This window comes from Rhinatrema bivittatum, chromosome 1 (assembly GCF_901001135.1).
Source record: "Rhinatrema bivittatum chromosome 1, aRhiBiv1.1, whole genome shotgun sequence".
Lineage (NCBI taxonomy): Eukaryota > Metazoa > Chordata > Amphibia > Gymnophiona > Rhinatrematidae > Rhinatrema > Rhinatrema bivittatum.
In genome coordinates, this window is record NC_042615.1 from 291406051 (window position 1) to 291421683 (window position 15633).

The 15633-nt window shown below is 40.6% G+C and overlaps 1 protein-coding gene across 1 annotated transcript in view; it reads left to right on the forward strand.

The window, feature by feature from the left end:
* The window catches only part of ANK2 (ankyrin 2), a 573506-nt gene that overhangs the window by 252513 nt on the left and 305360 nt on the right, over positions 1 to 15633 (forward strand). The window contains 3 exon segments of the mRNA XM_029608082.1: positions 9126 to 9224; positions 9377 to 9475; positions 14531 to 14629. Coding sequence (XP_029463942.1) covers positions 9126 to 9224; positions 9377 to 9475; positions 14531 to 14629 — 297 coding nt within the window.

Consider the following 15633-nt stretch of genomic DNA (forward strand, 5'->3'; position numbering starts at 1 on the left):
CAACCAAGTCTATGCTTGCGAGGTATCAGTGAACCTTTCCAATGTCCCAATAAACCAGTGGTAGGCGCTATATGAACAGGGAGATCAATTATATCTGCCATCTCCTCCATTACTTTATTCCAGAATTGTCTGATACCTGGGCAGTGCTACCACATATGTATATAGGAATCACTTTCTCTGCACCCCTCCAACATTGTGTGCTATGTGCTGGGAACAATGCAGAGTAGAAGAGCATGATATGTTCCATGAAGCAATCATACCATTAGCTTGACCTGACATGGACACAAAGAGCTGTGATGGGCATTTAACCAAATTGCTTTCTAATCAAGACAAATTTGCTCATGTTATGATCACTATTGCCAAATGGCTTCAACATAGTTGTATCTTGCACCAGATCATGTGTTCCACTAATGATTAGGTCTAGGTCTAAAATAGCTCCCTCTCTTGTCAATTCTTGTATCAGCTGCTTCATGAAGCAGTCATTTATTTCATCTAGAAACTTTACCTCCTTAGCATGTCCTGAAGTGACATTACCCAGTCAGTATTGTGGTAATTGAAATTTTCCATTATTGCTGTGTGGCTAATTTTGTTAGCTTCCCTAATTTGTGTTTTTTCTGGCCAGGTGGATGGTAGTATACACACCCACTGCTATTTTATTCCTCACATAGAATTTCTATTCATAAAGATTCTACAGTGCATTTTGTTTCCTTCAGAACTTTTACCTTGTTTGACTATATGATATCTTTAACATATAGCAATATCCCTCTATCCATCTTATCATTGCAACATCATTTTTACCCTGATATCACAGTGTTCCATGGGGTTTCCTCCTTCCACCAGGTCTCTGAAATGCTGATTATGTCTACCTCTTCATTCATTGCAGTATATTCTAACTCTCCCATTTTATTTTTTAGATTTCTAGTGTTTGTTTAGAGATATTTCAAAGCATGTTTTTTTGTTCTGTTTTTACAATCTGCTTATCATTTGACAGAGGTAATTTGGAATCTTGCTGCTCTGTCTGCTGTTCACTTAAAGGCACCTTGGCCTCTTTAGCAGATATCCTAACCTCCCTGTCTTGTTAGTATCCATCAAAGGTACATGATTCCAAGCCATGTACTTCTGAATGACTGTCTGTTTTCTCCCATAATCGAGCTTAAAAGTTACTCTATATCCTTTTAAAAGGTTAGTGCCAGCAGCCTGATTCCTCTGAATAAGGTGGAGCCTGTATGGTCAGAATAGGCTCCCCTTTCCCTAGAATGTTCCCAGTTCCTAACAAACCTAAACCCCTCTTTCCTGCATGCATTAAGCAGGAAGTATTTCTGAGAAAGCAACCTTGAAGGTTCTGGATTTTAATTTCCTACTTGAAAGCCTAAAGGTAGCCTCCAGAACTTCCCTCCTGCAATTTTCTTTATCATTGGTATCCACATGTACCACAACAGACAGCTCCTCCCCAGCACACTCTAAAATCTTACCTAGGTGGTACTTTAAGACCATTGCCTTCAAACCAGGCAGGCAAGTTATAAAGCGATCCTCATGCCTATCAACCATCCAGCTATCTACTTTTCTAATGATCAAATCACCCAATACAATGGTCATCTTAACCCTTCCCTTCTGGTCATGAAGCCATGGCAACACATCCTTTGTGCGAAAGTTTAAAGCATTACTTGGAGTACAGGTCCTAGCTACAGGATCACCTCCTGTCACACTAAGGTGATAGTATTCTGCCAGGTAACCTTGTTCCTCCAAAGCTTCACAAAGCCTGCTAGTCTGGACTTGGGATCGCTCTACTATGTTCGTGAAGGTTTCCTCTATTATCTTTCTGTCTGCTTCAGCTCCTCCAGGTTTGCCACTCTGGCTTCCAGAGATGGGACTCGTTCTCTGAGAGGCAGGAGCTCTTTGCATTGGGTGCCCACATACAACCTTTCACCAACAGATAGATTATCATACATGTGGCACTTGATATAAAAGACTAGATAGCCTGCATCTTGCTGCTGGGCTTCTCTCTACATTTTAATTTGTGGAGTTGATAGTCTTAAAGGCTGGTAAGGAGTAGGTATGTCTCAATTTAAGGGTTGCTAAACGTGATTAGGGTTTTTTAATTTATTAGGTGTCTTTTAAAATATATGGTTTTTAAATTTGATAATGGGGTGATTAATGTTAGTTATTGAATGACAAGCAACAGGACTAAAATTAGGAAATTACTAAAAATTAGGGTTAATTTAATGTTATTTTAAGTGACTGACTTATTTACATAAAACCCCTGTTTTATGTAAACCGGCATGATGTGATTGTATCATGAATGCCGGTATATAAAAATTTTAAATAAAATAAAAAATAAAAATAAATTTTGAAGATTTTCTTCTTAATAGGGGTAATTATATATATATATATATATATATATATATATATAAAATGAAACCAGTGGATTGGAGGGTGGGAATCAAGTAACTAGTTAACCAGGAACCAGTACTCTCACCATCTCATATCAAGTGACCTTTGCAAACTCACAATTCAAACACTGGCAAACAAATAATATCCTTTACTAGCTCAGAGAATCTTCCTGCCTCCAGAGCCTCTAGCTTTTTTTCCCCCTAGGACCAATAAAGCAACCAAATACTTTATATGCCACTAATTATTCTAGAATCTTTATTTTTATAAACAGGAAGCAATTTCTTTAACTTGATTACCACAAGTTATTTCCTTTTCAATCTAATGTATAATTATACTTTGTAAAAAAAAAAAAAAAAAAGTCACCATCAGCTGACCTAAGGACATGTACCTCAAAGGACTGAGGATGCCAAAAATGAGAATAATTCAGAACCTCAAGCTGAAGCATGCTGTACTAACAGAAAAAGATCTGTAACAAACTGAAACTAACCAGAAGCACCAAAGCTGTGGAGATCTGGAGGAAACAGAAATGACAGACATTAAAATAAAACATTTGAACAGAACCAAAAGTAATTCTATAGGGCACTGTGGGAAGAATATTAGTGCGGTTAAAATACCATCAACCAAAGCTGAAACACAAATGTTTTAGAGAAATTTTTATGAGCATCTCATAAAGTGCAATAGAGAAGCAGAATAGCTATCCATCATACAGAAGAGCAGGGAAAAGGCAAGCATCAAAACTATGGAATGGCCTGAAGTCCCAATAAAAGAACCGAAAACTGGGTTGAGAAGAACCCTGGCCTCATTTGTGATTTTCTGTCAGGTCAACAACCCAGAACCTTTTTGAATTTGCTTTCTTTTGTCCTTTGGAAAAAAAAATGGATGGTGGTGGCTGCCACCGGCCCCGACCCAGTATCTTTTTTTTACTTAGAAAATGACTAGTTCCTGGTCCTGATGGAGTACCCAACATTTGGCCCATACATTTAACATCCCTTTATCAAGACCTGGTAAACTGCAAAAATGAACTGATCAGAGAGCCAGGACTAACATCACAATGGTTAACAAAAGGAAGAACATTTCTGCTTCCAAAGGGAGACCTAAGTAACATCCCCTCTGACATAGACAATATCAATGATATTCTGTCATTTTATTTTGTTTTTGAAATGAAACAATAGAAAAAAACCAAAACATTTGGTGTGTTTTTCCTATTTGTGAATAGTGTGCACAAGTATCTCTGCCAAACAACATAACCTGTTGTTCCACAGTGGAAAAAGGGAAACAGTGGAGTGCCTCAGGGATCTGTACTTGGCCCTGTGCTTTTTAATATATTTATCAATGATCTGGAAAGGAGTATAATGAGTGAGGTGATCAAATTTGCGGATGACACAAAATTATTCCGAGTAGTTAAATCTCAAGCAGATTGTGATGAATTTCAGGAGGACCTTGTGAGACTGGAAGATTGGGTTTCCAAATGGCAGATGAAATTTAATGTGGATAAGTGCAAGGTGATGCATATAGGGAAAAATAACCCTTGCTGTAGTTACACGATGTTAGGTTCCATATTAGGAGCTACCACCCAGGAAAAAGATCTAGGCATCCTAGTGGATAAGTCATACATTGAAACTGTCGGCTTAGTGTGCTGTGGCAATCAAAAAAGCAAACAGAATGTTAGGATTAGGAAGGGAATGGCAAATAAAAGGATGGATGTCATAATGCCTCTATATTGCTCCATGTTGAGACCGCAGCTTGAATACTGTATGCAATTCTGGTCACCGCATCTTAAAAAAAAAAAGATATAGTTGCGCTGGAGAAAGTGTAGAGAAGAGCGACCAAAATAAGGAGCATGGAACAGCTGCCCTATGAGGAAAGGCTAAAAAGAGGTTAGGGCTGTTTGGTTTGGAGAAGAGACGACTGAGGGGGGGATATGATAGAAGTCTACAAAATCATGAAAGGACGTTAATAAGTTAATGTAAATCAGTTATTCTCTCTCAGAAAATAGAAGGACCAGGGGGCATGCCATGAAGGTAGCAAGTAGCTCATTTAAAGCATATCGAAGAAAATTCTTTTTCAATCAGCGCATAGTTAAGCTCTGGAATCCATTACTAGAGGATGTGGTTACAGCAGTTAGTGTAACTGGGTTTAAAACAAGATTTGAATAAGTTTTCTAGAGGAAAAATCCATAAACTGCTATTCATTAATAAGCAATAATAGCTTATGATTTATTTAATGTTTGGGTACTTGCCAAATGCTTGTGACTTGGATTGGCCACTGTTGGAAACAGGATGCTGGGCTTGATGGACCCTTGGTCTGACCCAGTATGGCATATTTTATGTATGTATCGGAGTCCCCACAGGACCCCTATCCCAATCCTCATCCCTTTGCCACCTCTGAACATGGCCATTTCCTGAGCAAAAGTAATATTTTTTAAAAATAAAAACCTGAACACAGGCCCCACCCCCATTTCCAGCCCTTCCCTTTGTTAAAAAATACCCTTCCAGGAGCCGGCCCACCCTAGACCATCTTCTCACCCCAGCCTCATCAAATTCTTCCTGGTGGTCTAGTGAGGGCCCAGTAGTGAACTCTTTGCTCTTAGACCTAGCAGCCACCATTTTGAAAAATGGCTTTGGCTGCCCTTTGCTCCTACCAGTTGACAGGGGTTACTAGTGTCATTGTGTAGCCCCTATCATGTAGTAGGGTCAGAGGTCCAGCCAGTGAGCTGATGGGACAGGGAGTCTCTGGAGACTCCTCTGGTCTTATTTTTGGTTTCAGAAAATAGTATGTGCAATTTGCAAACAGTGCATACTGTTTGCAAATAGCACATACTATTTTTTGAAACCAAATAGAAAAAAACCCCCGCCAATTAAAATAACAAAAAGACACTCAAACAAAATGGAATAAAAAAAACTATATAATAATTTTTGCTGTGCACGTCCCTATTGAATACCTCAAGTTTGCCATGGAAATTAAGAAGTAAGATGGGACAGTTAGAGTGTATAGCAGTAAATGATGAAATAGACCTAATTAGCAGCTCAGAGACATGGTGGAAGGAGGATAGCCAATGGGATAGTGCTATTCCAGGGTACAAATTATATCACAATGATAGAGAGCAGGAACTTGGTGACAGGGTGGTGCTTTACGTCCGGGATGGCATAGAGTCCAACAGGATAAAGATCCTGCAAGAGATTAAATGTACAATCAAATCTTTATGGGTAGAAATCCCTTGTGTGTTGGGGAAGAGTATAGCGATAGGCATCTGCTACCGTCCACCTGGCCAAAATGTTGAGACAGACAGTGACATGCTAAGAGAAATTAGGGAAGCTAACCAAGGCCTAGATTAATCATTTTGCTATATTTATAGCAAGCCTAATGCCCGCGTTAGAAAAAGGGGGCGTGGCAAGGCAGATTTCCCATTTACTTCAACGAATAGTTATTTAACCGCAAATTGTGATCACAATCTGCACTAATATTGCAATTTGCGGTACCGTTCGAAAAAGCTTTTATCTCATTTTGCAATGAGAGAGAGAGAGAGACTCAATATAGCAAAGTGGGGTCACTTTGCTATTTATCGCACTATAATAGGGTGGACTTAAGCTTGGGGTGAGGGGTCAGGATGGGAAAGGCTTGGTCACAGGTACAAATAGCACAGTAGACATCTGTGAAGATTGGACATCATTCGGAGCACTGAGAGTTGAAAGAAAAGTAGATCTTCATTGTTTAAAAATACCATCTTAGAAGCGCAGTCCAGATATATTCCATGCAATAAGAAAGGTGAAAGGAAGGCCAAACGATTGCTGGCATGATTAAAAGGTGATGTGAAAGAGGCTATTTTAGCCAAAAGATCTTCATTCAAGAATTGGAAGAAGGATCCATTAGAGGAAAATAGGATAAAGCATAAGTTATTGGCAAGTTAAATGTAAGACAATGATAAGACAGGCTAAGAGAGAATTTGAAAAGAAGTTGGCTGTAGAGGCAAAAACTCATAATAAAAACTTCTTTAAATATATCTGAAGCAGGAAGCCTGTGAGGGAGTTGGTTGGGCGTTAGATGATCGAGGGTTAAAGGGGCACTTAGGGAAGATAACGCCATTGTGAAATGACTAAACTAATTCTTTGCTTCAGTGTTTACTGAAGAGGATGTTCGGGAGATGTCCATTCCAGAGACTGTTTTCAAGGGTGATGATTCAGATGAACTGAAGCAAATTATGGTGAACCTGGAAGATGTAGTAGGCCAGATTGACAACTGAAGAGTAGTAAATTGTCTAGACCAGGTAGTATACACTCTAGGGGTTCTGAAAGAACTCAAAAATGAAATTTCAGATCTATTAGTAAAAATGTGTAACCTATCATTAAAATCGTCCATTGTACCTGAAGACTGGAGGGTGGCCAATGTAACCCCAATGTTTAAAAATGGCTCCAGGGGAGATTCAGGAAACTATAGACTGGTGAGCCTGACTTAAGTGCCGGGAAAAATTGTTAAAACTGTTATAAAGAATAACATCATAGAACATTTAAATAGACAAAGTTTAATGGAACACAGCCAGCATGGATTTACCCAAAGGAAGTCTTGCCTCACAAATCTCCTACATTTTTTATGAAGCTGTGAATACACATGTGGACAAAGGTGAACCAGTAGATATGGTGTATCTGGATTTTCAGAAGGCGTTTGACAAAGTCCCTCATGTTATAAAATTTTGCGTCCAGGTGCGCACGCTGGGTAGTGCGCGCGCCTAGTATTTTTTAAAAATCTACCCTTAAATGAAGAGAGAAAAGATCCTCAAGTGTCATACCAAATGGTGCCATCAGTGACCAAGAAAATATCAAATGATGCCTTCAAGAAAATGTGGCAGAAAAATACAAAAATAGTTCCAATTGCATTGGCACCATAGGCCTGATTAAAAATAACTTCCAAGAGCACTTGATATGCTGCTTATATACAGTGAGGTAGGTCGGTATTCAAAAGTAATTTACACGGATATCTGAAAAGCTATCCATCTAAATGGCTAGCCGGCTATATTTAAAAGTGTTCAAGGGGAGGGCGGGAGGCATTTCTGGGCAGGCCAAAGCCACATAAGTTTTGCAGCTAAATCCATGCCGCTGAATATTTCTGTTAAGTTAGCCAGATACTACATCAGGCTAGCTTAACTAGTTACTCCGTGGCTGAATATCGACCTCATTATATCTTATGAACTTCAGAAGGAAGCAAGTACTGAGGCGCGCACTAGCAGTAAATCTGAGTTTTTGTGATCATGTCCAATATTCCCTGGTTTATGAAAGAGGTTCATTCCTGTTACAATGTGCATAAAACAAACCTATTTGGAGGCACTATCCTTGAGTGAGCTAAACAACCATTGGATACATAAGTGTTTCTGAAAAATAGAAGACATTTTTTTCCCATTTTAACGTGCTTCTGGATAGTTTGGGGATATTGACTTTTTGATCTACAAACACAAAACATAGGAGTGTATGAAAAGGGGGCAGACGGATAAATATTGCAATGCTGTAAGCTTCCCCATGAGACCATGTGCTCCAAAAGTAAGAAGCTCTTGCTAGAACATGTTTAAGGCCAGATTTTCAGGTTCTGGCAAAAAGTGCTTTGCTTGTGCAGTTTTAATACAGTTTAGCTTTTGCTCAAGGCTTTATTTTCCTGCAGTTTAGGTAGAGGAAAACATTCCACTGAAAGTTTTATGCTTTGCAAAAAGTTGTGCAAATGGCATGGTGGGACTTTTGCACTTTCGGGATTCAGTGATTTTTGTACAAGTTCTATATTCGATTTCTCTTGTCTGTGCCTTCAGAGAAAGTGGAAGGAAAAAATGGCCTTGTAACATATGTGGCTGCTTCTTAGCTTCCTTTTGACTTAAGATCCAGTTTCAGGGTTTGAGCCATGAGCTGAAGATGCACTTTATCTTTGCGCAGAAATTGAGAACCTGTACAATTTAGGGAGTTAACACTCTGCCACCCAACCCCTTTGGGGAAATGATTACTTTATGATCATTGCCAAAACAGTAGATTAAAATGTTTTAGTTTTTTTTAAGATTTTGCATGTATACATTTTTTTCTCTGCAATTTTTTCTTTCAGTTGCAAGAAATTTAATTTTTTTTTAAATTTATGTTCCACCTTTCGTGACTGATCAGCCACTTCAAATTAGATTACATCCAGATACTGTAGGTATTTCTCTGCTCCCAGAGGGTTTACCATCTGAGGGGGTTATTTACAAAGGGTTTTCTCCCATTTTGTGTGTATGGGAAAAATGTTTAGTAAGTCAGGACCTGACTTTGTTTCTGAAGCAATAGAGGGTAAAGTGACTTGCCCAAGGTCACAAAGAATGTCAGTGGGATTTGAACCATGGCTTTTGTGGTTCTCTGCCTGCTGCTCTAACCACTAGGCTACTCTTCCATCTTCTGCCCTGCCTCTAAGATGCACTGTTTTAAAATTGTACAAGCAAACTGTCGCATGTTTTCTGTGCTTTTCCTGTCCTAACTAGGTCCCATCCTTAAATCTGTCCCTTGGAGCCTTAGCTTCCATATGACCTAGGCATATCAATAGGCTTCTGGCTTTTAGATACTGAACCATATAAAGATTTGCTTGCACTGCAAACACCAAGCTTATCTGATGTTTTAGAAAATGATTATGGAACCCTGGCAAATCAACCTGTTGCGGGCAGTGTATCAGCATGGGATTTTTATCTGCATGCTCTCTACTAACAAGGTTGTGTTTTTTTGTTTGTTTTTTTGGCACAGAATGGTTTTACTCCACTGCACATTGCCTGCAAGAAAAACCGCATCAAAGTCATGGAACTCCTAGTGAAATATGGGGCTTCCATTCAAGCTATAACAGAGGTAGAAAAACTCTTTCAGCCCTTAGCAAAATATTCCCCTCTCCGATTCTCTTCTCCCTGTTCCTTCACTTTCCTCCCTCTCTTTAGTTCACTGAGAAAGCCCTAAAGCTCATGTGCAGAGGAGTAAGACACCGCTGTTGCTTTGTTTCACAGTCTGGACTCACACCAATACATGTGGCTGCCTTCATGGGCCACTTGAACATTGTCCTTCTCCTGCTGCAGAACGGAGCATCCCCAGATGTCACTAACATTGTGAGTACGCCTCGGATTAAAGTAACCTAACAGAATGCTTCTGGAGCAAAGCACCCGTGTGGATGGATCACGAGAGGTGACGTTTTGTTGATAAGAGTCAAGATTTCTAACTTGCTTTCTACTGACCCGTGTTTCCCTCCTTATCTAGCAGTGTTTTAGGAATACCTGCGCAGAGCTAGCTTCCTCTCCGAATGTTATAGGAATAGAAGTCTTAATTCAGGGAATGGATCTCTCCCCATTAGGGCCTACCAGATACTTCTGAGTGACCCAGATTGGCCACTGTCCAAAGACAGGATGCCAGTCTCAATGGACCATTGGTCAGACCCAACGTGGTACTTCCTATGTTCTTATGTCTAGTGCACCTAAGGAGAATTTAACTTGTCTTCCCTAACATTATTATTGAGATGGAGTGAATACATTCCAGTTAAAAAAAATAAAAAGAAGAGTTGATTACTTTTCATTGTACAAAATAGTAGTGTAGTACAAAATGTAATAGTAAAACCTGTCAAGGAATAGAAACTTTTCTGCCCCACTATCCTCCCAAATAATTCAGAGAGGAGAGAGAAAGTGTTATGCACAAACGAAATATGGCTCACTTTGACATGGAAGCAAACCAGGCAAATTTCATCCTAGTTCAGTTTGCAGTAAAAAAACCAAATCTACCAGTAGTTTTACTTATAATTGGCATTTTCATGCCAAATACATGGTGAATGAGCAGAAACTCACCTCAGTGAGGCTTTCTTGAACTTGCAGATTTTGCCACAAATTGTGCCAGTTTTTTTAGACGTATGAAGTTTGTATAATCTAAGTTCCAGAGAATTTATATGATTTCATCAAATATGTTCATGAGCCTAATTTTACAAAGTTTGTACATCTCCTCTTATTTTTTTCTCATTTTCATCCTAAATCATATGTTTTATTTTTTCATTAAAGCTAGTGTAACTAACACAGGCTAATCCCCCTGAATTGTCTAATATGCTGTAAAGGAAGTTTTAGAGAACATTTCTATGATAATCTTTGAATATACTGGCTAATTCTAAGTAATTCAGTTAATCAAAGCAGGATGAATGCATGCAGACAGCAGATTTGTTTTACCTGCGACTGTCTCTACCTTTGCAGACTTGTTTTTTTATGTGCATTGCTATTTTTGAGGGTTTAAACCAGTGGTGGGTAAACTATGATGTGAGCAAATCCGGCCCATTAAGACTTTTCATCCAGTCCACCTATCCCTTGTAAAACTGCATTATGTACAGCCCGCCGATGCTCTGACCTGCCTGCCAAAGTGGCCGACGTCATCATCAAAGTTCAAGTTGTTGCTCTTGATGACGCGCTTAGGCAGGCAGATCAGAGCACTGGCGCCATTTAATAATGCATTGGTGGGGTTCCCACCCCCTGCAGTGAGGAGAAGGAGCTTAGTGAGGAGCGTCCCCATTCAACGACGTGCTGCCAGGCTCATCCCAGCCAGCGAGGAGAGCCCCCACTCATGGTGTGTTAGCAGGATTCCCACCCCCCAGCAGTGAGGAAAGGCCCCACTCTGCTGTAGGTCCAGTAGAGAGGTGGATAATATGGGGGTCTAACTAAAAAAGGAAGGGATATCATTAAGGGAATGAAAGAGGGGGGTGAGAGTGAGCATGGGAAGGAAGGGAAAGGGGTAAGGGTGGTGATTAACAAAGGGAAGGAACTTGAATGAGTGGGAGGGAGAGCGTGAGTGACTGAGGGGGGAGGGATGGGAATGAGTGGGAGGGAAGGAAGTGGGGTGGGAAGGGGAGAGAATGAGAAACAGAAGAGGGTAAGTAGGAGTGACGGGATTGAGTGGGACATGAGTGACGGGGAGAGAAGGGAGTGAATGGGAGTGACAGAGGGATGGGCATGAAGGGAGTGAATGAGAGGGAGGGAGTGATTGAGGGGTAGGAGGGGAAGGGATTTGAGAATAAGGCAAGGGAAAAGGGTGAGTTGAAGTGAGGGAGTGAGTGACAGAGGGGGAAGGGAAGAGGGTGTGGGGGTTGAGTGACTGAAAGGAAGAGGGGTTGAACAATAGAGAGGGAGTGAGTGCGGGGGAAGTGATGAATGGCTGAAGGGTGAGTGAGAGGGAAGGGGGAGGGAGGAAGTAAAACAGGGGAGTGAGAAGAGAGGGTAGAAAGGTGCATGAGAGTGTGTGAGTGTGTGAGAATGAACGTGTGTATATGTGAGAGAGAAAGGAGGATGTTTGTGTCTTCCCTCCTCTCGTTCTCACTACTAATACATAACAATCTCGGGGTGACTGGAAATTAAGTTTCCAGGTATGGAGGGGGGAATATTTTTTAATCCTTGTTAGTTTTAATTATTGGGTGTTTGATATGTCTGTTGTTTTGAAATATTTGATTGAATCTGGGGAAATGTTAAAAAAATTTTTTTATCCTTATTCTTAATTATTAGGTGTTCTATTTGTCATCTGTTTTGGAATATGCTTTTTATTAGTATGGTTTCTTCACTGTTATGATTGATTTATATTTCTTGACTTTGTTTTGAGGAATGGTGATATTTCTGTGTTTGATTTATTGCACTAGATTTGAGTCTGGCTTATAGCGATTTTCAGCCCAGTTGTTTGGCCTGCATTAGTGACTGAGTTGAGGTGGTCAGCTAGTTGGGAAGACGTTGTGTACCTGTTGGGTTTGAGATTTTTCTGATTTAGGTAGAGGCTGGGATCCATGACTGAAGGGACTCCTTGGGTGCTAAAAAGGATGGCTCTTAAGCCTGCTGGATACTGAAATCCAAAGGGGACCCACCCTACCCCACCCTACCCTGCAGCCCTCGTTGCGCTCGATAACTTGTAATGTGGCCCCAGCACAAAAAAGTTTGCCCACCCCTAGTTTAAGCGATGCTAAAGACCAGACATCAGTTCTAGCTTCTGTCTGAAAAGGCACAAAATACATGATTTTTTTTAACTTATTCCTTCTAGTCCTTAGGGAAAAAAGAGCCCATTCTTTTTCTGTCTAGTGAAAGTACTTCACAGTACACCATTATTCCTATGAAACCTTGGGAAAGGAATTGAATTTTACTAGAATATGAAACTGCATGCACATTGCATTCCCCTGTCCTGCCAGCTGGATATGCACTGGAACTCCGCTTATGTGCTCTTCCATTCCCTATGTCATGCTTTTCTCGGAAAGATGGGTCAACGTGTATGCAGATTTTATATTGTGTGAAACAGCTATAGTGGTGGTGAGGCACTATCGTAACATGCTGCTGTGGCCAGAGTACTAATTTGCTAACGAGATTAAATTGAAAATGGTGAGTAAAACAACAACCGAAATATCTAGAGCTCCAAATTTCAAAAGAGCTCAGCCAGATGCAGAAAAGTATACCAAAATAATATTGGACACATGGTGACGTATACAGAAAAATGGCCACATTTAGCCCAGCATGCTCTGATTTAATTATTTTTTTGTGTGTGCCGTAGACACAGAGTGAAAGAGACCCTTTTTTGGAGATCAGTCTCATAAGTTCAGAACATAAGCCCTTGTTTTATTTTATATGCAGGAACAATGTAGTCTCAGCAGCTCACTACAAAAGCTGTTAGAGGAGCCACTGATGCTTTTGAAACAGTAAATTTTAAGGTTTCTATTCTACAAAATTTAAAGGTCAAAGTCTACAAAAAAAAAGTTATTCAAGAGAGTGTAGTTTTTCACACGGCAGCGCAGGAAATACACCAGCTAGGCTATAATATATTTTTTTCCAGCATGAAAAGAAATGCCACAGGCTAAGTGTCTCCAGATAGATGGACATGTCTGTGGTTCAGGCAGTTTGCAGAACTGAGGTTTACTTGACTGTTGAGCAATCTAGTGCAGTCTATATAAGTGAGTTTGATCTTTCACAAATTTAAAGGGAACAATTGGCAATGTTCCAACACAGATGGAAACCATTTCTGAATATTTTGTGATACTGTGTCACCCAGTAAAGGATGTTCTTCTGTTTTACTGAGATGATGGCTGCAAATAGCGTCAGATGGTTATCACTGTTCTCAAATATTTTCAAAAGCTTGTTTTTGATTGGGGAACAGAGAAAAGTGAAAAAAGATTTTTAAAAAGATTTTACAGTAATACCTTGCTATTTTAGTAACTATTCATCCCACTGCCCTTTTAATCAAGACTCGCTTCAGTTTACCCAATGATATTCTGGTAATAATCATTATAATTGCTTTTTCATCATTACCCCCTCTGGAAGGAAGCTGTCATATAGATCAGACAAGGAACTTGATAGCTAACAATTTCTGTCCCTGAGGTGGCTCTCTCTCTATATTTCTGTAAAAAGTGTCTTGGAATGTGGATGACAATGTTATTTTAGAATTAGGCAAGGATTGTTCCTATCAGTAGGAACTGTGTATACTTGTACAGAAATGTACTTATGCCAGATACATGCATACCACACACTTAAAATTAGTGAACTCTTGTGATATAGAAAGACTTTGTGAATAGCAGAAGAGAGGGGAGAGCATGTCCTATGGTGCAGCTTTTATGCTTTAGAATGGCTCTGCCTTTCAGTAAATTAAAGGGGAGGATTTGGAGAATGGTAATACACTCAGTGCTGGACTCTAAACTTCAGTGGTTTGCCACAAGAAATCACGTGGTCAGCCACAGCCAGATGCCGAAAGCCCATGCTGGCTCCATTATTTTCATGGCAGGTGCCCCTTCATATTTCATGGCAAACTCACAATTGACTGCTGTTAACTGCGGCCTTTGAACGGGTTCCCCTACAGAAATGCATGTGTGCTGTCTGCATGACTCTGCAGAGCACCCCATTTTTCTTACTTTGAGTGAATTTTCTCTCACGAAACTACTTTCCTTCTTTTCTCTGGAAACAAATTTTATGACTACTGCATACATGGATGCCTGGCTTGCCTATATCTTTAGTTACATTTATATAAAAAAGGGGAATGGCGGAGAATCCATCGCATAAGTGCACATTGATATATAGATATACATACATAGTCTCTCTTTACTAAATCTGTTGTTGCAATCATGATTATTAATAAATATTGGAGAGCACTGAAGATGTATGTAAAATATTTCTCTGCAGCGTGGGGAAACTGCATTGCACATGGCGGCGCGTGCTGGGCAGGTTGAAGTGGTCCGCTGCCTCCTGAGAAATGGTGCCCTCGTTGATGCCAGAGCCAGGGTAGGTTACCCAGCTGTGTCTCTTTCTCTGTTTGCTTCATAGTCCTACTGCTGTACAGTAATATGGGGAGCAATGAGTGGAGAAAGCAGAAATGCTAAACAAATACATCTGCTCTGTGTTCACTAAAGAAGACCTTGGAAAAGGACCGCTGATGGTTGGCAGAGGTACAGGTGGGAGTGGGGTAAGTGTTTGTGCAGAATCTGCCAAACTGAAGGTGGACGAAGCCATGAGGCTGCATGAAGTACCTCCAGGGAGCTCAATAGATGGAGATGAGGGTGGTTCCAATGGGGTTGCAGAGCAGTTGGCGGTCCCTCTTCACAAAAGTGGTAATTGAGAGGAGGCTGGAAACTACAGGCCAGTAAGCCTTGCCTCATTTCCTTGCTGAAGGAAAGGATAGTGAACTCCTTTAATCCAGTAGGTTGCATGATCCCAGGCAGCATGGTTTTACCAGAGGCAAAACCATGACTAGAAAATTAGATCAAGGGCATGGGCTGGCTATAGATTTCAGAAAAACTTATGATGCCGTCTCATATAAGAGACCCATGAATAAACCAAGCAATTTGAGGGTAGATTCCAAGCTGGTGGAATGGATTAGAAATTGATTGAGTCATAGATGAGAGTTTGGTGGTAAATGGATGGCCCGCGCCATTTTTAAAGATGGCGCCAGCCGTCCATTGCTCCTACCATGTGACAGGGGCCGGCCAATGGCACGGATACCCTGTCACATACTAAGGGCAAAGGGCCATCAAAGCCATTTTGTTTACTGGCAGTCGATGGCCCGAGAGCAGGAGAATGCTCCTGGGACTCCCACTGGACCACCAGGTACTTAAAAATTTGGGAGGGGGGGGTTGGAGGGGTCCGGAGGGTGGGGGGATACTAAAGAACTAATTTTAAAGGGTTGGGCTGTCTTTTTGTAAGTGCCCTTTCTTCCCACCCACCCCCCCATAATGATAAGAGAACCCACGAAATTAATCGTGGGGTTTCCTATCGCTATCGGGGACCCC